The following is a 27,485-nucleotide window of genomic DNA, read 5'->3' as shown; positions in this document are numbered from 1 at the left end:
TCTAAGATATTTCAGAGGAAAGGGAAGGGAAAGATTGTAAAATATTTGGTTGGAGCTTCACTTTTCCCCCAAAAGGAAGGGCAGCTCTGATATTTTTACATGTTACTCAGGTGTTGAAAACTATTTGTCTGCAGTGGCAATGAGCACTTGAGGTTTAAGTCACAGAAGGTATTCTTATCCACGATTGTAACTTTTAAGTTGTCTGGGAAAAGCACTGAATGATTCTAATACTTCTCTTGTGCACTGAGTTTGGTTTAAGAAAGTACATTTTTTGAGGAAAAACTAGACAATTTTTTTGGCTGAACTGTTGGAGGAGTACTTAGGGTAGAACAGAGTAAGGGCTTACCAAAAGCGAATGACAGTAAAAAGAAAAGAGAGGGGGGAAAAAAAGGAGAAATGAATAATCCTGCCTGGTCTCAAAGGCTGAAAAATTTGTCTTGGACCCAAAAAAGAAACGTTAAGGAAGAACTGAGGTAAGTGCTAATGACAGCTGCCATCCAGAGGAGAAAAACAAATGTAATACTCCATACTATGGGGGATTTTCACCTCCAGAAGACCAAATAACAGGAAATAATATAGATGTGTCATTCAAACACATGATTCACAAATCTGAAAAGATTCTTCTGTTATAGAAAACTCTCTGGTGCTAAGAAAAGCAAACAAAAAGTAAACAGCATGAATAGCAACACCTTTCTCAATGAAATCTACTTAAAATGGTGTCTGAAACACTCAATTGCACACTTGACTGTATATTTACTTGAACCTAGGAGGAAAAGTGTTAGTTGTTCAGGTGTGTCTGACTCTTCGCGACCGCATGGACTGTAGCCCATTTAATAGGTACTCAGTATTTTAAGTGAATTCATTCTAAAATCTGTAAAAAGTATTCTTTGAAAAGCTGAGAACACATCACTCAATAAATATGAATCCAATGCTAATATGCCAGGCACAGAGCAAAGATGAAAAAAGGTCCCTCATACTTTTCTTAAAGGGATGAAGGGCAGCCACAGACAACAGTGCCCAATTCAAAATACAGCACCTGCCATAGAAGCCCATGCATATAGTGTCAGGTTCACCAGAAGGAAGCCTCTCACGCCACCATTTTTCCAATGGAAAAGGAACTTAGTTAACATTCAAGCATCTGTACAAGCAAGTTTTTAGGTGACTATATATATTAGCCTTGGCAATAGGGGAATGAAGGATTTAGATCTGCACTGCAACACATTCATGTCTTAAATGATAAGACAAAATATTGTTGGTACATATATCCCTGACCATGCAGTTGAAAGGTTAACTGAAAGTCCATAATTTAATTGATAAAGATGAAGATAACGGTAATGCTAATGAAAAATAAATGAGGAAGCACAATGAAAAACCAAGATCAATTTGAGACAATACTGATGATAAATCCTAAACAAGCACCTTTCCAGAATACTGTAAGAATCCCCATTCTGCACATGACATGGTAAGAAGCTTTGTGTTGCTGCCAAGTGTTTCAGGACAGTATCTTCTGGGAAAACAAGGTATCAGAGAAAACAGTAAACTCTAATGTTATGCTAGTTTGGGTTCATGAACATCATGGTATAGTGACCTGGTAGATTATTAATAAGTAGCCTTTAGGTGCAGGTAAGTATGAACAACTATGAAGCAATAAGAATTGAAAAAAAGAGCTGCATTTTCAACAAGGTGGGGCAGGGTAGGAGACATACTTTGAGAATCATTGCATTAAAGGAGCACAGAAAAGGAAACTTAATTCTTTAGGAGGTAGAAGGGGTAAAGAAAAAAAAAACAAAAAACTGACACTGAAACATTAAACTGAGGTAATAATAAACCTGCCGAATAAGGTATTTTGAAACTTTCTACTTGTATATAAGATCCATGAAATTATGCTTGAAAACTATCATTTCAAGCAATAAGAAAGTTACATGCAGGGTTCATTCCTTAACAAACCTAAGGAGTGTATCAATCCTCTGCTGTCTCAAATGCATTCTTAGTTTTCCAAAGCTTAGAGAGGGAGAAAGTGGAATACTCTCCAAGAGTTCACCACTACTTATTAGGTACTACCTCAGTTAGCCTTGTATATATCATAGTTATCTACAGTCAAAAATGATTTTACATACTGAACCAGCAAGCATTCCCTCTGGACACTGAGAGGGAATAGAAATAAACAAATAGAACAAATATGTACCTTTTTTCTAATCATAAAGGTTGGCAAGAAAACTATTTCAGAAGTTTACTTATTGAACAGATAAACCAAAAGGAACATAGTCACTCATTTGCATTCCTACAAAGTTGTGAAAGTATCTTCCTCAGGTTGTGGCCCAAGTTATGGCATTCACTATTTCATAACTATTCTGTTTTTCAATTTTATAATTTGAACACCAGGAAAAACTATCCATTTTCAATGGGAAATGCTTTGAAAATGCCCAAATATTTGAAGAGAAGCTACATAGTTTACTACCCCACCCCATAACTCTTTTGAAATAGATTACTGGTTCCAGTGCAGTTCCTGTCTGTGATGTCTAATGACTTTTCACTTACTTTTGCAACCCTATGATTGTCACATCCTACTTTACAAGAATTCCACCACAAAACAGAAAATTTCCAATTTTAAATAACGTAGGTAAAGTATCTGCCTGCAATGTGGGAGACCCAAGTTCGATTCCTGGGTGAGTAAGATAGCCTGGAGGAGGGAATGGTGGCTGCTCACTCCAGTATTCTGGCCTGGAGAATTTCATGGACAGAGGAGCCTGACAGGCTACAGTCCATGGGGTTGCAAAGAGTCGGACACAAATAAGCGACTTTCACTTTTCACACAAAATTCTGTTTTTATTTCCCCTTGATTCTTGGCCAATTTACTAAGTGAAAAGTTATTTTGCTGACAAAGCAGAAAAAGTCCACAAAGAGTATGCTGGAACACTTCCTATAATCAATAAGGTAAAAATAATCATGAAGTGCAGAAATAATGAAGGGTTTATGAAAATGGCAAAAGCAGGACACAGATTAAAGCAGCAGGTTTGGACAATGTGTATCTTTGGAACCAGAAAGCTCACAGAATCACCACAGGGATTTTTTCAAAAAAGACTCATGGAACGTAAGATTAGAAAAACAGGAAACTCAGGTCAGCTTTTTGTTTAGAAAAAAAAAAAGGAAACTTCAAAAATCACAAATTACTCAATATTTGTTAAACTAGCTCTAACAATTGCAACTAACCAAAAATTAGGAAAATGTCATCCATGGACACAGTACTTATAACATCATAGAAGGATTTACAAAGCAAGATGTCATCCCAGGAAGTGCAAACTATACATGGGTGAAAAGAAGAAACAATCGTTGTGGGAAAAAACTTTTAAAGCCTTTGCTAATGTGCCTCATAATGTATGGTGTGGGGTGACTCCAGGAAAACATAATATTCATGGAGAAAAAACAGAGGTCTCATTTATAAAATAAAAACTGAGGGAGAAAACATGATACTCAGTACCTGTACATAAAGAGGCCACAAATACATATAAATGGAAAAGGGGGGAGTGGTTTACAATAATGAGACTAAATTACCTGGAGGAAAATTTCAGCTGTCAGGAAAAAAAAAAATTCCTGAAGGAAAAGAGTACATTACAGTGCTATCTCTTGCAGTATCATCAGAGGTTCAAAGTAAATTAAAACTCTGGGAAAAAACCATCCTCCACCCTCATCTAAGCTGGAGCTGAAATCATGGGTTTAGACTATATAACCTAAAAAGCTGGAAACCTTGAAGCTTTTAGTACAATATGGCTCCCGCACACCATAGGTGATCACCAACTGTATTAATGCTAATCCCTTGTATCTACACACTGGCTCACAGTTTAGAAAGAGCCTTCACTTTCACTCCTCAACAGCAACCCCTTTGATGGCAGAATCACAATACTTTCACACAGCTTGTAGTCTGCAAAACACTTTCACACACTGTGTTATTTTACAGAAGAGACCCAAGGAGGTTAAGGAGGAGGAGATGGCAGGTAAGGGGCCTGGACAACCCGGGGACTCCCTTCAGTCAATTAAATAGACTCTTCTAACCTTTAGAAGTTCAAAGTACAACACTCCAGGGGGAGCAACCTCATTCAGACAGCTACACAGGATAGAACTGAAGAGTCTCAGTGGATCATTTCTGCCTCGATCTCCGACCCCAAACACAGGGAAACTGAGGTATCAGGTAGAACAAAAGCCTGATCGAAGAGTAACGTACGGAGTGTCGGTGGGACGGACTTTCCCCCACTCCACCTGCACTATGTCCAGAAAGGGCTGATTCCTATGTTTCAGAGTAAAAAACCTGCCATTCCCGCTTCTCTCTATTTCCCACCCGGGCTTTCCTATGGCTTGGGGGGGCGGGGGGGGCGGGGGAGGGGAATCTTTCTCCCGGAACCGCGCAGCAAATCCCCTCTCCCCAGGCTCTTACTCATTTTTCACATCGGGCCTCCGAGGTAGGGGAGCCCGCTACCTCTGGCTCCCAACTCCTAGCTTCTCGCTCTCTCTGAGGCGTTTCTTGACCCTAAGGCACGTCTAAGCCTCCCCAGGGATGATCTTCTGCCACTCCTGCCACCTGAATCTCAAACTCCACAAAAGGAAACCCTCCCCAAGCATCCTCCTATCTACCCTTCTATCCTGGCCACCCCCGAGGAGCACCACTGTATATCAGGAGCCTCCCAGGATCTACCTGCCTCTCACCTGGGCCCTTTGGCCGCGGCCTCCGCAGAAGGGCGACCCTCAACCACCTCCTCGGTCAAGAAACCCCTAAAGCGGAAACACCCTCTTCCAGGGTCCTCTCCCGGCGCCTTCAGCACGGGCCTCGCTGGAGAACCTCCGAGCTGCTTTCTGGGCTCTGCCCAACGCCACCCGCTCCCAGCCCCCTCCTCAGAATCTCCCCCAGCCCGGTCCGGTCTCCCCGCCGCAGATTCAGGCGGCTGTTCCCCTCCCTCACGAACGTCCCCAGCCCTGGGACTCCCCCCGCTTCGCGTTCCTAGGGGCTTCCCGGCTGGGCTGCGGCACTGACTTTCTCCAGCTCTCGGGCGCACTCGAGGGAGGGGGCGGCGGCGGCTGCGGCGCGACTCCTTTGTGACAGGTCCAAGAGAGCGGTAAAGATGGACGCGAGGCCACGGCGCTGCCATTACGTGCTGGGCCCACCCCCGCTTCGTACCGCCCCGGCCCTCCCTCAGTCCCTTAGGAAACGCCCCTTACTCGGTGGCAAGCCCTCTTCCTCACATCCAATCAGCTTTCAGGAACCACATCACGTGACAACACGGCTCGGCCCGCCCTCCTGGAGGGAGCTGGCCAATCCCCTTGCTGACGTGTGAATGGCCCAATCAAGTGTCTCCCGCTCGCTTTCAAGGCTCCGGATTTCCATCTGGTTCTCGGGAGGAAGGGAGGTACGGATTGGGTTACACCGCCGGAAGAGGGGCGGAACATTGTTGTGGCGGTGAGGAAAAGGAAGCCCTGAAGGGTAGAAAGAAATACCAAAGCAAAGGCTGTTTTCTTGCTTTCATTGTTTCTGTTTTTACTTTCCTTCTTTTTATTTTTTTTAAGAGCGAGCGGCGTTTGCGGTGGCAGTTTGGGGTGGGCGCCGCCGAGGTGAGGGGGTCTCGCCTCCCGCACGCTGGTAGGTGAGTGCGGCCTGGGCCTTGGCCAGGCAGCGATACCAGGGCGCCAGCGTCCTCGCTGAGGAGGTGGGGGGCTGCGTCTGTCGTGAAGTTTAGGGCCAGGCCTGCCCCTAGTCTGCGCTCTCGCCCAGGGTTCTGAGTCACCAGAGACAGGGGCTTGTGGGGCCCAGCCTGAGGAAAGCCGAAGGAGCCCGCGGGAACGCCTCCAGGTCCTGTGGAGGAGGATGCCGACACTTTGAAGCGGTCCTGGGGCTTTGGGTCTCTTGTCGGCTCCCCTCTACGTTTTCTGCCGGGTGGCAGGCTTCAAGCGAGCAGTGGGCTCTATCTCACAGGTCTTGGAACGGCTCCAGGCTACTCCGGAGATGTGGGGGTGCCTGCCTGGTTGCGAGTTTCTGAGTCACACAATTAGTTTAGGATAGAAACATTAATTATGCTCCATGTACCAGTCTCTGTGCTCAGTGCACTTTCTTCTAAAGGAAGTCAAACTGTCGTGTTCGTCTTGCAGAAAACTTAACTGAGGGTTAAAGCGTCTTGAGAACTGCTGGCCCAGGTGAAAGCCAGCGCGCATCGCGGTAAAGGTGGAGACCTATTCCTTCTTAGCACTGGTTTCGAAACTAGCAAAAAACAAGAGCTTATGTGGCCCTTTTAAATTACAGATTCTCGGACCCCCCACCCCAGCTAGTCCGTCTCAGGCCTTGAGTGGGAACCAGAAAGTCAAGTGCAGGTCTGGCGGTCAGAATTCCCAGTGACCTCTTGTGTACCACCGGTTGGATGATATCCGTTGATAATTCAGCTGTTTGCCTTATTGCTGTGTTAACAAGGGCCCCGTAAAAAATGGTTTGGAAAGCACTGCTTCTGAACCCCGTGAAAGGAATTAGTGTGTAGTAGACTCCTTTTTGATACAAGGAATTGAGTAGAGACAAAGGCAGCTTTTACAGTCTTGCAAACAGATCTTGAGATGAACAGTTTATAAGGGTCTGAAAGCTGAGGCTGCCCAGTTATTTTGCTCAGCTGGGTCTTAATGCCTTTCCCTCATGGGGAAATTCTTCGTGGTTGTAAAAATTATATCAATACCTTTTACCTGGTTAGCAGTCCTTCCCGTTTAAGAATCTTGCTGTTGTGATTAGAATCAAGCTGCTGCTTAAGAAATTGAAAACCATGTATCTGGTAAATGAAGTGATTTGAGCGCATGGTTCAGCTGTAGACTCAATTAGCGTAATTATATCTTCGTGGCAGGTAAATTAAGCAATTTCAGTGTGCTCACTATTGATCTCCTTTTGAACGTGCTTTGTCTTCATTCTCAAATACCACCTGTTTCGCTTTTTCTATAGCATGTGTTTTACAGTTTATTTCATCTTTTGTTTTCTGAATTTTCCTTATGATGTATGCAACTGTGGATTTGTTTCTGTTCAATGTGTTTGGTGTCTATTACACTTCTAAATTTTTGGATTAGTGTCTTTCATAAGCTCTGTAAAATTCTTAGTCATTTATAATCATGTATTGTTTCTGCCCTGTTGTGTATCTTCCTTCTTTACAGATTTAATGTAGACCTTTCTCCCTCTCTCCTTTATGCCTTTTCCTCTTTTTACTTTTCTATACTACATTCTGCATAATTTCTTTTTTATGAATTCTCTCATAAGTTATTTCTAATCTGTTACTAAACTCATCTGTTGTGATTTAAATTAATTTATTGCATGTTTTAGTCACTGAAGTTCTGTTTTTTTCTTTTCAAATGTGCCATGCCACTGTCTTAATGGTTTCTTGTGCTCTGCTGTTAATTTTGAGGCCTGGTTTTTATTTCTTTAAACATGATAAGCATAATTGTTTTGTAATCCATATGTGTTAATTCCACTGTCTGGATGTCCTTTGGTCTGTTTATGTTTCCAATTATTCCTGCTTTTTTTCTAACCAGTTCACCTTTACCTGATGCTGTAGTTCTTTGGGGTACCAGATTAAGATGGAGAAAGAGGTGGTTATCAGACCCCACACACCTTACGTGGGCTCTCTGCTTTTGACTTTTGCTTCCCAAGGGTACCAAAACAGTAGCTTTCAAGATCAGAGAAATCCTCAGGACGAAAACCAGTTTGAATATTGGGCTCAGTTTCTGGTTTCCACCTTGTCTTGTGTTTTTGTTGAATTCTTTACTATCTTGTGGGCTTTTCAATTTGTTTAAGAATTATTTTAAAAAACTTTCAGTCTTATTTGTTGCAGAAGTGAGGGATTGGTCTAAATTACCTAGCCCGCTATTCCTGGAAATGGAAGCCCCCTTTGATTTTAGGAGTGAAATTTGTCTTTCAGGCAACCTTGAGTTAAAGGTTATTTTTCTTCACCTATCTAAAACTTCCACCACTTTTCACAGTGCAGTGTCCTGGTTGTTCAGTTGCCCAGTCATATCCGACTCTATACGACCCCTTGGACTGCAGCACGCCAGGCTTCCCTGTCCTCCATCTCCCAGAGCCTGCTCAAACTCATGTCCATTGAGTCAGTGATGCCATCCAACCATCTCATCCTCTGTTGTCCCTTTCTCCTCCTGCCTTCAATCTTTCCCAGCATCAGGGTCTTTTCCAGTGAGTTGGCTCTTCACATCAGGTGGCCAAAGTATTGGAGCAGTGTTGTAGCTGCTATCAAAAGTAAGCTTCCCCAGTGCTTTTTTCTAGTCTTCATTTTCTGAACTCCTTAGTGCTTAATTTCTTTTCTCTTAGAGCATTTACCCTCATTTTCCATTTCCTTAAATTGCTCCTGTACTTAACCTTCTCTCTTCTTTTGAATTCAGATTCCTTACTGCTAAAATGTAGTGTCAGTACCTAGCACTGTGACTCGCACATAATGCTATTGCTGTTTGATTGTGTCTGAGTCTTTGCAACCCCATGGACTATAGCCCACCAGGATTCTCTGTCCACAGAATTTTCCAGGCAAGAATAGTGGAGTGGGTTGCCTTTTCCTACTCTAGGGAACCTTCTCTACCCAGGGATTGAACCCACATCTCCTGCAAGTCTTGCATTGGCAAGCGAATTCTTTACTACTGAGCCACCTGGGAAGCCCTGCCTTGCACATATGTTCCCTATAAAGATTTACTTCAAAAATACAACTGAATGAGTGGGCCTTGTATGTTTGGTGTAGTGTAAAGTCCTTTATTTTTTTTTAGTTTGGTTTTGGAGAGGAGATCCATAAAGCTTGGAAGGTGGGGGTGAGAGAGAGTGTAATTTAGTGTGAGTTAGGTTCCAAAGTCCACCCAGATGGTTAAAATAGTGTGTAATCAAAGCTATCCTCACAACAAACTGGAAAATTCTTAGAGAGACGGGAATACCAGACCACCTTACCTGCCTCCTGAGAAATCTGTATGCAGGTCAAGAAACAACAGTTAGAACTGGACATGGAACAGACTGGTTCCAAATCGGGAAAGAAGTACGTCATCAAGGCTGTATATTGTCACCCTGCTTATTTAACTTACATGTAGAGAACATTATGTGAAATGCCAGGCTGGATGAGGTACAAGCTGGAATCAAGATTACTGGGGAAAATATCAGTAACCTCAAGATATGCAGATGATACTACCCTTATGGCAGGAAGCAAAAGAACTAAAGAGCCACTTGATGAAAGAGGAGAGTGAAAAAGTTGGCTTAAAACTCAACATTCAGAAAACTAAGATCATGGCATCCCGTCCCATTACTTTGGGTCTAATAGATGGGGAAACAATGAGAGACTATTTTTGGGGGCTCCAAAATCACTGCAGAGGGTGACTGCAGCCGTGAAATTAAAAGACGCTTGCCTGTTGGAAGAAAAGTTACGAGCAACCTAGACAGCATATTAATTATTTTGCCAACAAAGCAAAATTATTTTGTTTTGCCAACAAGACAATTATTTTGCTGTCTAGTCAAGGCTATGGTTTTTCCATTAGTCATGTATGGATGTGAGAGTTGGACTATAAAGAAAGCTGAGTGCCGAAGAATTGATGCTTTTGAACTGTGGTGTTGGAGAAGACTCTTGAGAGTCCCTTGGACTGCAAGGAGATCCACCCCGTCCATTGTAAAGGAAGTCAGTCCTGAATATTTACTGGAAGGACTGATGCTGAAGCTGAAACTCCAATACTTTGGCCACCTGATGCAAAGAACTGACTCATTGGAAAAGACCCTGATGCTGGGAAAGATTGAGGGTGGAAGGAGAAGTGGATGACGGAGGATGAGATGGTTGGATGGCATCACTGACTCAGTGCACATGGGTTTGAGTAGACTCTGGGAGTTGGTGGTGGACAGGGAAGCCTGGTGTGCTGCAGTCCATGGGGTCACAAAGAGTCACATGACTGAGGGACTGGACTGAACTGAAAGTCAGCCCAGATGGTAAAATAATATGTAGCCAAAGCTATCCTCGGAAATCTATTAGGGAGGCACCACCATGTTGGGTATAGTTATACCAGTGTAGCAAAATTCCAACATGACCAGATTTTTCTCCAGTTTTGAAACAGATGCTTTTTTTTTCCTTTGAGTTTTAGATAAAGTAGTTGGTTTGCATTTAAGAATCACTGTGTGTAAAAAATATAGCTCATATTAGAATTACATACAGTGAGGGGGAAGTACTTACATTCTGAGAGGCACGGATGAGTTGGGGAGTTGAGAAGCAGCTAAGGGAACCAATATTTAAATTGTTATCTTTTTTCCTTCCAGTGGATCTATCAGTAGATAAATTCAAGGTAAATGAGCATATGATGAAACTGTTCTTATGCTGTGGAAAGATACATTGCTTGTGTTTTCTAGATGTCTTGCAAAAAGAAGTTACTTCAAGTTGCTGTTTATAGTAAACATTCTACATGTGAATTGCGTTTACTAATGCTGTGCCCTTAATTTTTAGATTTTTTTAGTCCTCTTTGCTAGTGGAGTAGGTTAAATAAGCCTCAGTGTTAGAAGAGTGACTGAGAATTACTTTGTCTAGTAATAAGTGCTAACAGACTGTTCTGTTAGTAGTTGTCATGCTCTGAAGTTTTATAGGGAAAGTTGACTTGATTTAAGTTACTGTAGCTTGATAGAAGTGCCTTCTGGCCAGAAAGCAGTCTTTTCTAGAGTGATTTTTAGTTTGCCAAATTCCTCTTAGTTTCTGTCCTACATTTTAAAATCTCATGTGACTTGAACATCAGGATAATGTTGGAAGAGCAGTACTTAAGTATATTTACTAACAGAAAAAACATGGATTGGCCTATTGTTTTTGCTCCCATTGGGGAAGTCTTAGAACATTGTGACACAGAGATCTGATCTGCCCTGGTGTATTTTTACAAGTACAGTGTATCTAATGTTAGAAACTAGGAGGGTATGTTGGCCAGTGATGTAAACACTTAAGTAGTCTGCCATCACAAAATTCAAATCCAGAGGAAACCAGATCTCATTTACTTGCATCATGGCACGAGCTAAATGGAATAATTTTCATGTCAGCAATGGAAATTATCTTGGGAGCAGCAATCTAAGTTTTGTTTTTTGATAACTTATATAGCATGTTGTGCATAAACCCGTTCTGTCTCACCAATCTGGAAATTAAATACTACAATCTCCAATACAAACACAGTAGTGCAGTGTTTAACATTTATTTCAGCTTGAAATATAAGAACATTGTTTCTTTGGCTGTCAAGCAAATTTGAAAATTTGCATCAGTTTGAAACTTTTAAGTTGGGACAAAGTGATTTTGGTATGGTTTTGGATTTCCATGAATTCTCTATTTGAAGAACTTACATAATCCTTTTAAAAATACTGTACTGTTTAATTTGATAATTGAACTTGAATCACCATAAAACGCTATGAGAGTAAAGAAAAGTTGGCAGAGTTATTCTTTCTAAAATTAAACACAATAAGGACAAAATAAGCATTCTCAATGTAAATCTTCGTCCCTAAATGAATTTTTATCATTAGATTTCCAGATTCCTGGACTTTTGTTTATTTGTGTTTTGTTTGTAATTATTCTAACCAAAGAGGAAAATAAGAGACTTGTGAAAATTTAGGTAAGTTGTAGGAATTAGAAATAAACACTTTAGTTTCTGATTTCTCTGCTTCTGGAAGAAGGTTAATAAGTTGAGGGTAGAAATCATCTTTCTGTTGCAAAATAAACAGCTAATGAATGTTGGACTCTTCAGAGAAGAATGTTTTGTGTAAGAAATTTTTAGTATGAGAGTGTTTTTTTTTTTTTTTTAGTTAGCTGAAATTAAAGGAAAGTAGCAAGAGTTATTCTTGAAGAAGATGTCAGTTATCTAATATAGTAAGGTGATGTAATCTTTGGTCCTGTGTTTCCTATTGCACAAGTTGTATGATGTTTGAATAAAATTCCCTATGGGACAAAGACACGTTAGTGAATACTTGTTTGATGACTATTATTTTCTATAATTTACATTGGACAGTATCTAAGAATATGTATGTAAGAGCATTCCTCTCTGCTTAAATTCTTCAAATTCTCTCCCTGATTGGTTTATCCAGTAAGTATTTCTTATATACTTAATATATGCCAGACACTGTGCTAATAAGCACTGTGGATACAAAGAGCTGTTGGAATAGTCGTAAGTGATAAAACACAATAAATAAATGCTATAGTAGACTTAGAAATAGCTGGAATAGGGACCAGAGGAGAAACAGAGAGACTAATAGAATGCTCTTAGAGTAGTTTATGCAAGATGAGGCCCTGAAAAGAAGACATTAGAAAGGAAAGGATGAATTAAAGAGAGATCATTGTGAAGTAGAAACAACAGAACTTGGTGACTAGTGGGATGTAAGAGAATAAGGAAAAAGGAGTCTTAAGTATATGCCCAGGTTTTCAGCTTGGGAAACTGGGTTGATCCCTATTTGTGCCCTTCATTACTGCCTCTTAGCTGTACCGTTTACTTTGGTAATTCATTATATACACTGTTATCTGTTAGGAACTAGTACAAGAGTACTAGCTCTTTAAAGTTTATTTTCTTTATGCACCCCAATAGAATTTGCACAATGCTGGACACACAGTTAAGCAGTGAGCATGATGTTGAGTTTATTTAAATTGATTTAATAATAAAACAATAAAAACTATAGTAAAGGGGAATTATAGAATTACCAAATACATATACATGGAAACTTTTCCTGATTTCCCTGAGTTTCATCTGATCCCTTTCCCACTTCACTTGTCATGGTTGTTTATGTCACTGATTTATTTCTCCTACACTCCTTGAGCACAGGGTGGTATATTTCTCTCACTCCCATAACCAGAGCTCAGCATAGCTTTTTTCAATAATGACAGACCTTTTAAAGAATTTTTAATTAGGTCCCAAACACTGTGCTAAGTGCTTTACGTGAATTATCTAGTTTATCTCAAAGAAACTTTATGTTGTGCAGTACTCTCTTAATCTCCATTGATGAGTATAATCTGTGGATTAGGAAACTAAGGCTTAGATGAGTTAAATGACTTCCCCAAAATCATAAAACTTAACAAGCGTCAGAACCAAGGTCTCTTAATCTCAGAATCTATAATCATCATTACCTGTTTTCCCTCCTGTAAGGAGACTGCAACAGAAGGTATCTGTTATATGTTGGTTGAATTAGATTAAGTTGTCATGAAAAGTGTCTGAAGTTAAGCTAGCTTCTCTGCAGTACTTATTGATAGGGAAGTTTTGAATATTTCTGGAGAAGGAATATTCTGAATATTATCCAGCATACTGAGGAGTATGACCACTTGTTCATAAACATTTTCTGTCCTTTGACCTCTCCAAATATAGAAAATTCATTAGCCAGAGGGCCACTGGTGGCATTGCAAGCAAGAAGGGAATAGTAGTTGAAGTGCCAGGGAATAAGGACCTATAGGAGATGTGCAAATTGAAGAAAGAGATGGTTGAAGCAGTCTGTGTTTAGTGTTGGTCCTTTTAAATTCACAGAAATGTTTTCTAATTAGGCGTGGCCATCTAGTTTTATTTTGGGAATGAGGGAATGTCGGGATTATGTTAGGTTTAAAGAAAAGATTTTTACAAGTGCTCCTTAGTTTTGACAGTGTGACTTTTCTCAGGAAGCCAACCCATTGAGAGAATTAGAATTTTTTTCTGTCAAATTATAAACCCATTGTCTTTAAATTTCCTTTTTAAAACGTGCTTCTGCCTAATTTTCTTTTTCATTAACCAACCGTGATTCTTGATTTAGTCCTACATGTGAAAGATGGGGAAATTGCACAGGCCAAACTCTTTGGGTAAAAGTTCAGTTCTAACACTTGAGAAAAAAATGAGAAGGAGAGTAACAATGTCTTGGAATCCCATAAATTTGTCTTTTTCCAAAAGTAATTGATAAATGTTGGGAAAATTCTTATTCTCTAAGAGTTTCTGTTTCAAATTCAAACCTTTGTTTACATGTATTTTAAAGGCTCCGACCCTTGAGTTTCAGGGATTTTTTTTTTAAAGTCAAATGAATTCTTTTTTAAAGTCAAATTCATTTTTTTCAAGTCAAATGAATTCTTTATCCAAAAACTCAACAGGCTATGAAAATTAAATAGATGGCTTTACTTCCTTAGTTTTGCATTATAAGAATAAATCTTGAGTCTGAATTCTTATTTAGATGGAAGCATGTAAGATTCAAGGTTTTTGTTTTGAACTGTAAGAAGAGTTCTTTCAGTATTTATATATTTTTTATTTTTTCAAGTGTAACGAGTAAAGAGATGGATTCAATGGCATGCCAGTTGTATTACCATATCCTAATATTGCTTTCCCAGGTTTAAATCCTAGCAGTTTAAGTTCACTGTTTTAAGACAGTTTTTTCATGTTTTTATAAGATTAAAGGAACTAGGAATGTTTGACCTAGAAAAGTGACAAATTAGGAGGAAAATGGGAGTTGTTTTCAAACAACTGAAGCATTGTTGTGTTGAAAAAGGGATTTGACTTCTTTTGTGTAGTCCCAGTGGATTCAACCTGTGTGTACAATTTATAGAAGAGAGATTTCAGTTCAGTTTAAGGAATAACTATCGTGCTAGTCATATCTTCTCAGAGAGTCAGTCAGCTGCCTGAAGGGTGTACAGTTTTAAAGTATGGGTTGGATGAAAACCTCCTGGGTATGAATGGTGGGTTCTGTTGCCAGATGGAGAATTGTTTGAGGTGGGCTGTGAGGACCCATCACATTCTGAATTACTTCCCAGTAAATAAGGGTGAGAGGAAGAAACCAGACAGCCAATATAGGATGAGGAAGGAGAGCTACAGCTGAGAAAGAGGACAGTGAGGGTCTAAATTATCTCTCCCATCCATTAGAGTTCTACATCTTTGATGTTTTCTCTGCCAGAAACATTTAAGAAAATGTTGGCTCTTGTTCCATAAGAGGTCGTTCTGCAAAACTTTAGGAATTTTTGGCATGGTCACAGAGATGGAACAACTCTCTCTCTGTAATAGGCCTTTGGCTGGAGACATCGAGTAATGCTAAGTCAGAAATGTCCAGGATTGTGAGCTTTAGGTAGGAGCAACAACTTGTGTCCATTGATTTGGTTTTGTTTCTAGTAAATTTAAAAATTTTCTGTTGTTAAAATGAACTGAACTTCAACAGTAGGATTTAGGCAAAGACTATTCTTTTGTTCTGCATGTTTGGATTTATTTCCTCTGTTTCCATTTTCGTCTTCGCTAGAAGATGTTCCATGAACATTCTCAGCACTGGAATTTGATATAAGAAGAAAGCTGAAATTGACATGTCCTTCTTAAGGAAGATCCCTGGTTTCTGGGGAGGGGTATGATTAAGTGGGTAAGAGTATGAATTTTTGCTCTCAGCTGATTCTCAACTCCACCATTCACCACCTTAGAATTATTCCAGGTCCTCTTACTGACTTTGTAGATAAACATAGATGTTGATAAAACTACATAATACATTGAAAAATGTAATCCTGTGCTTTTGTCAGTGACTTATGAATTAAACTACTTGAGGATTTCTCAGTTCAAGGCTGAAGGAAGTTTTGAGGTAGTCTGTTGCTTGGGGGAGACAGTTCAATTTCCTTGTTTCTCTTCAGAATTTTAATTACAGTTCTCACTTGAAATATTTTGTTTGTTTTTTAGACTGTTCCATTATGGATGGAGGGGATGACGGTAACCTTGTTATCAAAAAGAGGTTTGTGTCTGAGGCAGAGCTAGATGAAAGGCGCAAAAGGAGACAAGAAGAATGGGAAAAAGTTCGAAAACCTGAAGATCCAGAAGGTATATAAGCTCACAGATCTTTAATCCTCACAACCCTGCAGGCTATTAACATCACTTTAGGGTAGAAGAACTGAGGCTGAGGGGTGAAGGGAACTATGTGAGGTCTCCGTAGCTGGGAGCAGACCAGGATCTGCGCCTCCATGCCCTTTCCACTCTACCACACTCTATTCCAGAGGATTCCATTGGTCTTCTAGCCAGTCTGGTGGATCCAGGGTCTGAATAGCTGAGAGTGCTGCTACCATGCAGGGCTTGTTTTGGGTGGATCCCTCACCCAGTTAGCTGTCTCAGTCCATGGGCCCTGTTCACACTCACATTTGGCTTTGAGAACTGCTGGCTCCTGTCTGAGGTCTAGAGGGAAGCTGTGAACTTTGTACTATTTTTGTGTTATCTTTGCCCTCAGATCATGCAGAGACTTGACTTTATCTTTAAATCCTTTGTGATTCCAAAATAATATGAATGGATTGTAAAGTATGTATTTTTCCCCCCTCCCTTTTCTTTCAGAATGCCCAGAGGAGGTTTATGACCCTCGGTCTCTGTATGAAAGGCTACAGGAACAGAAAGACAGGAAGCAGCAGGAGTATGAAGAACAGTTCAAATTCAGTAAGCTTCAGAAAAAAACAGCATCTGAGGGACTCTCCAGGGCCTTTTTGGTGCACTTTTGCCTTGTGCAACATTTTTTCTAACCAGCCATGAAATTGTCTTGATTATCTAGTCTCTAGGTGCTCATTTGGTGGAAAAGAGACAGCTTTCTACCATCTAGACCACATTGAACATTTTTGCTTAGAACTCAGTATACCCATTTTAATTCTATGTTAACATCTAGTAATGGGAGAGATGCTTTGATTTTATGCCATGTTATCTATCCAAAAGCTTTGGTGTTTACAAGTTCTTTCTTCTAATCCCCTGAACAATCTGCTGTTTATTAAAAAACAGGACAAGGAAAAATCTTGACTATATTTTCCCTTTAGCCTGCTTTAAGTGTTCCTTGTTTAATTATTTCCTCAGAAAACATGGTAAGAGGCTTAGACGAAGATGAGACCAACTTCCTTGATGAGGTTTCTCGGCAGCAAGAACTAATAGAAAAACAGCGAAGAGAAGAAGAACTGAAAGAACTGAAGGAATACAGAATATCCTTTGTACTTTGCTAGGAATCTGTAAGGTGTCAGTTTCTCATCAACATCTATGCATTTCAGTTTTTTCATTATAGAATGAGGGTCTTCTGCCTAGTCATCTTTAAGTTCCGTTTCAACTCTGATGTTCCTGTGATGCTGAATAACTGGCAGCAATATGTAGAGTTATGTTGCGTGCAAGAGTCTGTTGCAATCAAAAGTCCAGATCCTTTAGGATTAACTAAAGGCCTAAATCCTAATGGTCAGTACCACAGTATTCTTGCCTTGTGAGATTAGACTCTGAAACAGATGGGTGATGCAATAAACCTCATCCAGGGGAGAAACTGGCTTCTAGGTTTTCTAAAGGAAATTTTTAGCAACCCTCCTGTGTCCTCAGACCTTCCCTACAGATACAGCCTGGTCTGTCTCCATAGAGGGGTAGGGAAAGCAGTCAAGAGGACTTTGCTTTGGCTCACTGTTATCTTTCTGGCATCCACTTGCATGTCTTACTAGGCATCCCAAATGTAACTTGGCTGAATCAAAATTCTCAGTTCCATGCCTCACTACTCCTACCTTCACTATACTACCTTCCTCCAAATCTCTTCTTTTTCTGGTATCTGCCAGACTACCTCCAAAATGTATTCCAAATCTTCCAGCTCTTACTGCCACTGCAGTCAGTAGACCTCTGGACTATATGACCATCTAATTGTCTGCTGCTGTTCTTCTCCCTCCCAGTCCATTTCTCTAGACGATAGTCTGGGGAACTTTTGAAAACATGTAACTTTCCTGTTTCAAACACTAGTGGCTTCCTGTTGCATTTAGACTTAAAATCTGCATTCTTAACCAGGTCCTACAAGGTTCTGCATGATTTAGACCAACTCATCTCCCTGTTTTATCTTGAACTACTCTTCTTCATGTTTACTACACTCCAGCTTACTGCCCTTCTTTATGTTCTTCTCATACTGAGCTCTGTGATTCCATTTCAAGGCATTTGTATTTGCTGTTTCCTCAGCCTGGAATGCTCTGCCCTCAGATTTTACAGGGCTGGCATTTCATGACTTTTGGGTCTCAGCTCCCTTCCTCATAAAGATCTTCCCTAAGCACTCCATCTAAAGTTGCAGCCACCCGCATCACTGATGATAATGTCATTTTTTAAAATAGTCTGTTACTACCTGAAAATCTTCAATTATATACTTACAGGTTTGTTTGCCTCTCTACTGCTGGAATATAAAGGAAGCACTGTAAGAACACAGACTTGATCACCACTGCTTTCTCCAGCGCTTGGTGCAGAGTAGGTTCACAGTGTGTGTGTGAAGAGATTAACGAATGACTCATGGCAGAGGTTAAAAAGGCCACCTTAGCATCTTCCTCCTGTGAGAAAGCTTATTTGAGTATTTCAAGCTTACATGAATAACCTCAGTAGTGTGATTTAACAAGCTTTTTTACCTCTAAGATTGGTGCTATGACTGTGTGTATGCACTAGTTGGTATTGTTTTTTGCAGAGTGTGTGCAGTAGGTCCCATTAAAGAGTTATGTAGGAGAAAATGTGAACAGATTCCCAGGAATTTGGTTAAAGACAAGATGACTGACGGTGATTGAGATAAGGTAGCAACATGCTGCCACAAAACGTGCTCTGAACAGGTAGTGAGAGACGTGGCTTCCAGTCTCTGTTTTCCAGGTGGAATTCTGGTATAACACTAAGATAGAGGTTGATAGAAAAATCACACCTCCATCCCAACTGTAGGATTGAGGTTGATTCTCTGAAGCTTCGCTCTCCCACTCCATTGCGTCATGATCCCAGGATGGTATTATGCATTGATGTTTGCAGAGATGGGCAGGTATATGTACTGCATATACTCCATTGTTTCAGGCATCCAGCTTTTTCCTCTAAGGAAAAAATACATTACATTTTCACTTGAATTATGTCTTGTTTTATGTGCTTAATTTGGCAGGAAAGCAAATAAGACAGGGTCTCCCAAGGCAACATTCTGGAGAGTATTGTTGGTGTGGTATGAGTATGAGAGGCCCTTGGGTTTTCACTTCAAAGGGAAGAATGAACAGGGCAGCCGTGAGGCAAAAGAAACTTTTCTGTCCTGATAACATTGCAGTACAACATTGAAGAGGCTCCAGGGTTATTGGCTTTTATTGGAGACTTGGAAAGTTCTGTCTAGAAAAACTGAAACAAAGCAAGCCTTCCAGCCCATTGATGTATAGTGTGCTAATCCCAAGCAGGCATATAGCCAGAGACATGTTGAGGTAGGAATTGGGGTTCAGACATCTGTTCATTAAAGCTCTAAATCAGGAGATGGTTCTTGGTTTCGCTTGGTTGGTATAAGATATATTTTATAATGTGATACTTGTGAATACAAGTAAGCTGCAGTTTGTGCCAGTATAAACAGAACTTTTGTTTTCTTTAGGTTAGAACAGTATTTATTAATATGTGTGTTCAAATACGATGTGACCTTTTAAAAACTGCTTCATGTAGTCTGTTCCTTGAGACTTTGAAATATATTTGTATATTTAAAACATTTTAGGGGGAGAGGGTCTTAAGGGAGCAAAAGGACTTCAGCTTTGGATGTGGATCAAAAATATTATTACCATCTCCCTCCCTACCCACCAAAAAAGAAGTTGAGAGCTTTTCTTCACTTGAGAAGAATAAAAAGTTAAATGTTGGCTTTTGTCTTTGTCTTGGTATTATAAATGTGTGATTTTGTTAAATTTTTTCTGTTGTACTTGAAAGTTTCTATCCTTTATGGTGGAGTTGTAGGTAAAAATCACAGCATTCTCATGGTTTTTGGTATTCTGTACTAGAAAGATGAAATTTCTATTTCATTTTTATTCTAAAAAAATGAACATTTAGTATTAACATCAATTTCCATGATTACCTTAAAAACATTAAATAGATGAAACTCAGAATAATGCTGAGTATAAAGTATAATCCCTGTTGAATATTACAGATGTTTAAGATAACTGGTTCCCACAAGAATTGAGTGTCTGAAAATTAGACACTAGAATTAGAAATTAAAATTTCCTAATTTCTGGTACCCGGTTTTTCCATTGTTCAAAGATACAGGAATAGTTTAGACTATATAGTTCCACCTCCACTCCTTTGGGCTGATAATACATATGTCTTAGATATCTTGAGCACTAGATGTCGCTGTTGTTCCAGCAAGGCACCACTGCATCTTAAAGTACTTACCTATTGACTAATAGGTTGTGAGAGAGCATGAAAGGGAAGGAGAGGAGGGGGCTGGTGAAGAGAACAAAAGAAATTGACAAACTGTGGGAGCCATAGATTGACATCAAGCTTGAAAACAGTATGTAACGAATGAACTGGTTGTTTTATGCTTTTAAACAGCTTTTCACTCCTTATGTTGTCTCTGCACAGGGGTTTCTCTTTAAAGTCACCTTCAGAGTGTTTAATACAGGCTCCTGGGCCTCTGGAAGTCCTCATTCAGTAAGTAGGTTTGGGACAGGGGAGGGACCCTGTTTTTTAAATGAGCGTTAAGATGATTCTGATGTTGTCTTACATCTGCAGAATAGGAGTTAGTCTTCATAATATCTAAAGCTGAATGCTACTGATAGTCATAGGACACTCTGAAAAATTTTATTTTATCCTTAGGGGGAAAAACAAATAATTTTTCTGCATTCAGGGAAGCTACACTTTTTTCTGTTGGATTCTTCAGGATCTTCGTTTTCCCCAACAAGTGTGATATTGGCCATGTTTTTGGTAATAGCAGGTGTTCTGGTCATCCTCAGGATTTTCTTTGGGAAGCAAAGGGAAAAAATTTGCTTCTCTGTATTTTGGACTTGCTTTGCCATCTTCCTCCTAGTCATCTTCATTTTTCTTTAAATAAGCTGGATTTGACTGGGAGAATAAATAGAGGAGGGCATTTTTTTTTTTCCTTTGGCAGTGCTTCTTGGCATGTGAAATCTTAGTTTCCCAACCAAGGATTGAATCCATCCCCATACAGTGGAAACATGGAGTCCTAAACCTGGACTGCAAGAAAAGTCTGGGGAGGGCATTTTTTAAATAAGTAGGCCAAACATTTCATGGCAGAGCTGAAGTGCTCATGAGTTATAGGTGCCTTCCACTTCTTGATTTATCACTGTCCTGCTATTGCTCTTCTTTTTGCTTAGTTTGATCCTTAACCTGTAACTCACAGTAATCTCAACAAGGTTGGAATTTCTTCAGAAAACAAGAAGGAAGTGGAGAAGAAAGCTGTGAAACCCATAGAAACCAAGAACAAGTTCTCCCAGGCAAAGCTGTTGGCAGGAGCTGTGAAGCATAAGAGGTCAGCCCGCATTCACACGACTTTAATCTCCCTCTGACTGTGTGCCCTAAAATACCAGAGTAATGGTTGTCAGAACAAAGTTACCTAAGCACAGGTCTTGGTGAAGTTGCCTGGCGGCCCTCCCTCGCTCCCCTATCAGATTTGGTGTCTTCTGATGCCTTTGACCTTTGTGTCTCTGTTCGTTCAACATAATAACCAAGCTTCATTGGACACTTAAGTACTTTCGGTGCAGGTGATATTTTATTCCTCTATAAAGTACAGAGACTGAGAATCTCAGAGGTTGAGAACCTTTGTCCAAAGTTGGAAAGTAACAGGAGAGGTGGAATTCAACATTTGAGCATCTGTGTTTCTAGGCAAACAAGGTAGCAAGTTCTGTGGAAGGATTTATATAGAGTGTAATGAGAGCAGGGGGGAGGAATAACTGCCTGGAGTGGGTATATGTGACTCGTGTTGGGGAAGTTAAGGAAGGCATTAGAAAGGAGACTGATTAGGTAGGACTGTGAGGGCTTTAATAGGCAGACAAGGAGAGCGGAACAACCCAGGCCCGGAGAAGAGCTGGGGCAAAGGCCCTGAGGATTATAAGAAGGTGGCAGCTGTGACAGGGTTACACACCTGACTGGCACGCTGCTTGTTTGATGTGGGGTGGCAGCACTTCTAGAGGTTTTGATAAGTTCTCTGTTCCTCCCCTTTCAAACCCTGAAATGGCACCAAAGTGATTAAATTTGGTCATTTCAATTTCACCAACTCTTCTATAAGCAAAATGATACTAAGCTGAAGTGCAGTCTGTTAGGAAAATCAATATGGTATTTTGGCAGCCAGCCACATGTTTTGAAGAAAGTGCATTGATGGAGTTTTGTGGTTTGGAAAACACTGAATGCTGGAACAGTTTCTTGGAAACATTGCTCGCAACATTGTTTACATGTAAAAATGTCATCATGGCATAGCAGCAAAGGGGAGGCACGTCAGAGGCCTGAAAAGGGCCAGTTACCCAAGCCATGGATGGTTCCTTTCAACTTTTCATATAAACTTGAACTTAAACTTCATATAAACTTTTCATATAAACTTTCATATAAACTTGGTCCAGTATCTTTGGGGATTTGGACCTGGGTCAGTTGTACTGGGCTGTACCAAGAGGGGGCTCTCTAGGTAGTCAGTCAGTGTCTCTAGTGTCTTGCTTCTAGCAGAATGGGTGTTGTAAGTGTCTCTCCTAGTCCTTGTGCTGTACTGTGCTTAGTCGCTCAGCCGTGTCTGGCTCTTTGCGACCCCATGGACTGTACCCTTCAGGCTCCTCTGTCCATGGGGATTTTCCAGGAAGGATACTGACATGGGTTTCCATGCCTTCCTCCAGGGGATCTTCCCAACCCAGGATCAAACCCAGGTCTTTACCATCTGAGCCACCAGGGAAACCCCTCCTAGTCCTTATGTACCACCTTTTATTAGATCATCCTTTATCGTTTTGTGCAGCAAGGTAATGAGTCTCCTGGGGCAGGCGTTCCTGATCTACCCAGCTTTGGGTTTATTAGTGTCACCTGGGATTTTGTTAATCCTGTGTATTGCCTCACACTGATTCCGGCTCAGTATGGAGTGAGGTCTGGGAGTCTAATTTTTCAAGTTCATGGATGACTGGAATGCTCAGTGAAAGTCTGATGCTTGATGTGTGTGTGAAGAGAGAGAAGTCGCTCAGTCATGTCTGACTCTTTGCGACCCCATGGACTGTAGCCTACCAGGCTCCTCCATCCATGGGATTGTCCAGGCAAGAGTACTGGAGTGGGTTGCCATTTCCTTCTCTAAAGTTAATCTTCCCAACCCAGGGATCGAACCCAGGTCTCCCGCACTGCAGGCAGACACTTACCGACTGAGCCACCAGGAAAGCAAGCATAGTAATAAAACAAGAACCTGTGAACCCATCACTCATCTTAAGACCTAGAGCATTAGTGATACCGAGTCTGCCTCTCTGCTCCTCCCCCTTCTGTTTCCCTGCCTTGTCATCCTCACACCACTTTTCCTAAGTCTAGTTCATCATTCTTTTGTCTGTCTTTACTTTGTAGGGTTTTTTTTTTTTTTTGCTTCCTATATAGGTATCCATGAGCCATATAATAACTTGCTTGTTTTTGAACTTTATTAAAAATGATTTCATTGTCAGTACACCATCTTCTGTGAATTTGGCTTTTCGCTCAAATTGTTTCTGTGACTAAAACAGTTTTGTGTATGTGCGGCTGTAATTTATTCACTTTCATTGCTGTATAATAGTGCATTATTTGAGATGTCAAACTTTGTTCTTTCTCCTGTCAATGAATTTTTGAATTATGACACATGGTGCTTATGGGCTAAGGACAAACTGTACATATGTGCATGTTTCTCTAGAGTCATGTGTCCAGTATGATAGCCCCTGACTACCTGTGGTTATATAAATTTAATTAAAATTAAATGAAATTTAAAATGCAGTCCCCTAGGCACAGTAGTCACATTTTAAGTGTTAAATTACTCCGTGTGGCTTCTTGCTACCCTAGAGGATAGCACAGATACATCAATAAAGTGATTTATAAAATAGTATCTCCTTATGGTCTTAATTTGCATTCCTCTGTTAACAAATGTAGTTGACATTTTATTTTATTTATTTATTTTTTGACATTTTATATGTTGGTTTGCCATTCATGTGTCCCATTGTCCTAAAAGATCTGTTCATTTATATTGCTATTTTTTTACTGCGTTATTTGTAATTTTCTTACTGATTCACAGGCTTTTTTTTTTTTAAACATTTTTTCCTACAGTTTATAGCTTATCTTTTTAATTTTAAAGTGACCAAATACATTTAATTTTAAGATGGTCGGTTTTAAAAAACTGATATATAATTGATGTATAACAGTTTCAAATATGCAACATAATGATTTGATAATATATATGTATATATAGTGAAATGATGGCCACGATAAGTCTAGTTGACATAGTTACACATAGTTTACATCATACATAATTACGCACTTTTTTCTTGTGATGAGAACTTCTAAGATCTACTCTTAGCAGCTTTCAAATATACAATACTATATCATTAACTGTAGTCATCATATTGTACATTATAGTCTCAGAATATATTTTTTTGATAGAAGGTACATTCTTCTTAGGGATGTCTTGTCTATTTTTGGCCGCTTCATTCTTCTATATAAATTTTAGATGTAGTTAACAGTCCCTTTGGAATTTTTATTGAAATGTTATTAAATTGCTTGTTAGATTTATGGAGACATCAGATCTTTATATTTTTGAGCCTTTATTCATGGTTTATATCTACATTTGTTTGTTCGCTTCAGTTAAAGTCATTCACTAAAGTCTTAAGAGTTTTGTTGTTTTTTTCAGAGATGCTTTGATTAGATTTATTTGATTTAGATTTACATGTCTTTGATTAGATTTATTCCTAGGTATTTTATATTTTTTTGTTGCTGGTAAATAAAAATGCAGTTGATTTTAGTATATTTGTATCCAGCCACCCAACTTTTATTAACTTTACTAATAATTCTTATCAACTGTAATAATTTATTGGCGGATTCTCTGAAATTTCTATGTAGAAAGTCACTAAATGATGACAGTTTTTTCCTTATACCTTTTAATTCCTTTTTCTTATTGAGCTGGTTGGGACCACCAGCAAAATACTAGAACAGTTACTGTGCACATCCTTGTTTTATCTCTTAATTTTAAACCGAATACTTATAACTTTTCACTGCTAAGGATGGTATTTATAGTTCTGTTCCTAGTTTAAGAGGGTTTTGTTTTGTTTGTAGCCATGAATTATTAAATCTTGTCAGTTTTTTCCTGCTTTTGAATTGATAAAATTTTCTTTTTTACTGTTACAGTGAAAAAGTAAAGATCTTTTTAATGTTGCATTCCTGGTGATAAACCCAACTTGCAGAGATATGTTGTCTTCTTTTTTTTTTAAACTTTGCTGGATTTGATTTGCTAATGTTTTGTATAGGTTGTTGCATTTTTTATCATGATTGAGACTGGCCTGTACTTTTTTCCCCCACTTTATCTGATTTTGATGTGAAAATTAAACCTAACTTCACAGAATGATTTAGGGAGTGTTTTTTTTTTTTTGTTTTCTAGAGGAGTTTGTATAAGATAGTAGTGGTTTTTTTCGAAGGTTTTGTAGAACTCATTAAATCACTTTGGGGCCCCTCTTTTTTATTTTGTGACTATAGGACTATCTACCTTTCTCCAAATCCTTTTGAGTCAGTTTTTTTAGTTGTATTTTCTGGGGATTTGTTCATTTTGTCTTTTTTCAAATGCATTAGCTAAATTGTCAGTATTCTTTATTTTTCTAACTGCTCTTGTCCCCTTTTCACCCCAAATATTGAGAAGTTGTACTTTTATTCTTATTTTGACTATTTTCTTGATAAGGTAGTCTCTGTTTTATTAGCCTTTTCAAAGGCCTTTTGAATTTAGTTCTTATTATTTTTGCTCTTTAATATCTTCTACATTCTTTCTTTGAAATATTCTTTACTTTATCAAGCTTACACTTTTATTGTTTCTGTTACAAACAACTGTCAGATACCAAACTAATTAATTTTCAGCTCTTCTTTTCAGTTATAGGCATCTAAAGCTATAGTTTTTCCTCACCTTTCATTGTATACAATTTTCTGTTTCCAAGTAAGTATTTTTAAATATCCATTTTGATTTCTTTCTTGACTCATGACTTAGAGACATTTTAAAAAATTTCCAAACATCCTGAGGTAGTTCAGTTCAGTTCAGTCGCTCAGTCATGTCCGACTCTTTGCAACCCCATGGACTGCAGCATGCCAGGCTTCCCTGTCCATCACCACTGGGATACACTGAGATACATCAAGATACTGAGGTAACTTAACCATATTTCATTGGTTCCAAGATGAACCTTCTTCCCCCCACATTTTAATACCTGTAATCAGTGATGGCCTAGAGTCTCTGAAATATAATCTTTCTTTTGTTATCAATTTCTGCCTTAATTGCATTGTGGTTTATGTGTACTAATTCTTTTGAAACTACTTAGATTTGCTTTGTGACCTTTTCCTGAGATTAGTTTTTGTGAATGTTCCAAGTTAAGGAGAATTTGTGTTATGTGCTTTTTCTGGGTTGTATGTAGGTACAGCAAAACAAACTTGTGGATTGTATTGTTCAGATCTTCTGTGTCTTTGTGTGCTTGTTCTCTTAGTTCTTGAGGGGAGTATTTTGAAATCTCCCATTATTGTAATGATTTCTTGATTTTTCTTCAGAGTCTATTGAATATATTTTTAAGCTCTTTAATTAGAAGCATAGATGTTTGGGATTGTTATTTCTTTGTAGTGATTTAAACTTTGTTTCATTATAAACTAACCTCCTTATTCCTTGTAATACTTTTGGTTTTAAAGTCTGTTTTCTTAATATAGGTGCCTCAGCCTTCTTTGGGTTAGTATTAGCTATGCTAACTCTTTTTCCATTCCTTTACTGTAAATCTTTCTAGGTCAAAAGTTGTTTGTTTTGCTTCTGTTAAGTTTTTAGTTAATCATAAATAGCTGACTTGAAATCTTCTGTTAAACTCTCTTTATAGGTAGGCTTGGACTTACTGGGATTTTTTTGTATAGTTTTTACTGTCTTTTCTAAAAATAATTTTTTGGTCATCCCATGTGACTTGCAGGATCTCAGTTCCCAGACCAGGGATTGAATGTGGATCATGGCAGTGAAAGCCTGGAATCCTAACCACTAGACCACCAAGACAAATATCTAATGTTATTTGTCTTTTACTTGAAAACTCTTTTTGTTATATTCTTTTTATTAAAATTTTGATTATAAATGTAAAATTTTTAATTTTCTTTTTTTCTTTCTGTTAGTTTGGATTTATGTATTCTGTTTCTGTTCTTTTGTGCCTTAAGTTGGCAATTTACCAGGACTACTTAGCAAAACCATAAAGTAAGTAGCTGTCTTACTTGCCTGCAAAATTATCCATAGATCTTAGAACTTTTAGCCACAATAACCTTCTTCCTTCCCTACACGCTGTCCAGGACTTTAGTGTGGTCATGTTTAATACCACAAATTAGATGTTGTTTTTTATAGAGAATGTTTAGATTTGTATTGGCTAGTTTCTTTGTTCACCATCTCTTCCTTTTGGGATTAAGGCCTTCCTTCTAGGACTGTTTTCTTCCTCTTTGAATTGCATTTTTTTTCTCACTGTCCTAAATTGTTTAATAGGTACAAATTTACAAACACTACATATATTAGTAGTAATGCTGGACCTGGAGAACATTGTGCATTTTCTGAGCTGCGTAGTGAGAGAAGTACATTCTTCAGATAATCTTTTAGTGAAGGT

The 27,485-nt window shown here is 39.2% G+C and overlaps 2 protein-coding genes across 6 annotated transcripts in view; one reads left to right on the top strand and one right to left on the bottom strand.

Moving 5' to 3' along the window:
• Positions 1–5,161, bottom strand: part of RSPRY1 (ring finger and SPRY domain containing 1) — a 35,713-nt gene extending 30,552 nt beyond the window's left edge. The window contains exon 1 of the mRNA XM_065925387.1: positions 5,024–5,161. The gene's annotated coding sequence lies outside the window, so the exon portion shown is untranslated. The remainder of the gene's footprint in view (positions 1–5,023) is intronic.
• A 238-nt stretch (positions 5,162–5,399) lies between these two features.
• The window catches only part of PSME3IP1 (proteasome activator subunit 3 interacting protein 1), a 34,152-nt gene continuing 12,066 nt past the window's right edge, over positions 5,400–27,485 (top strand). The window contains exons 1-5 of one of the 5 annotated variants that reach the window (XM_065925386.1): positions 5,400–5,446; positions 15,637–15,774; positions 16,276–16,374; positions 16,780–16,902; positions 21,049–21,178. In XM_065925386.1, the coding sequence (XP_065781458.1) occupies positions 15,648–15,774; positions 16,276–16,374; positions 16,780–16,902; positions 21,049–21,178 (479 nt within the window). In that variant the 5' untranslated portion in view covers positions 5,400–5,446; positions 15,637–15,647. Of the gene's footprint in view, positions 5,631–8,235; positions 8,258–15,214; positions 15,329–15,636; positions 15,775–16,275; positions 16,375–16,779; positions 16,903–21,048; positions 21,179–27,485 lie in introns of those variants that run through there. The other 4 variants (XM_065925385.1, XM_065925382.1, XM_065925381.1 and 1 more) reach the window with 4 other exon arrangements.

Source organism: Muntiacus reevesi, chromosome 2, assembly GCF_963930625.1.
Source record: "Muntiacus reevesi chromosome 2, mMunRee1.1, whole genome shotgun sequence".
Lineage (NCBI taxonomy): Eukaryota > Metazoa > Chordata > Mammalia > Artiodactyla > Cervidae > Muntiacus > Muntiacus reevesi.
This window is presented reverse-complemented; position numbering and strand designations above follow the sequence as displayed.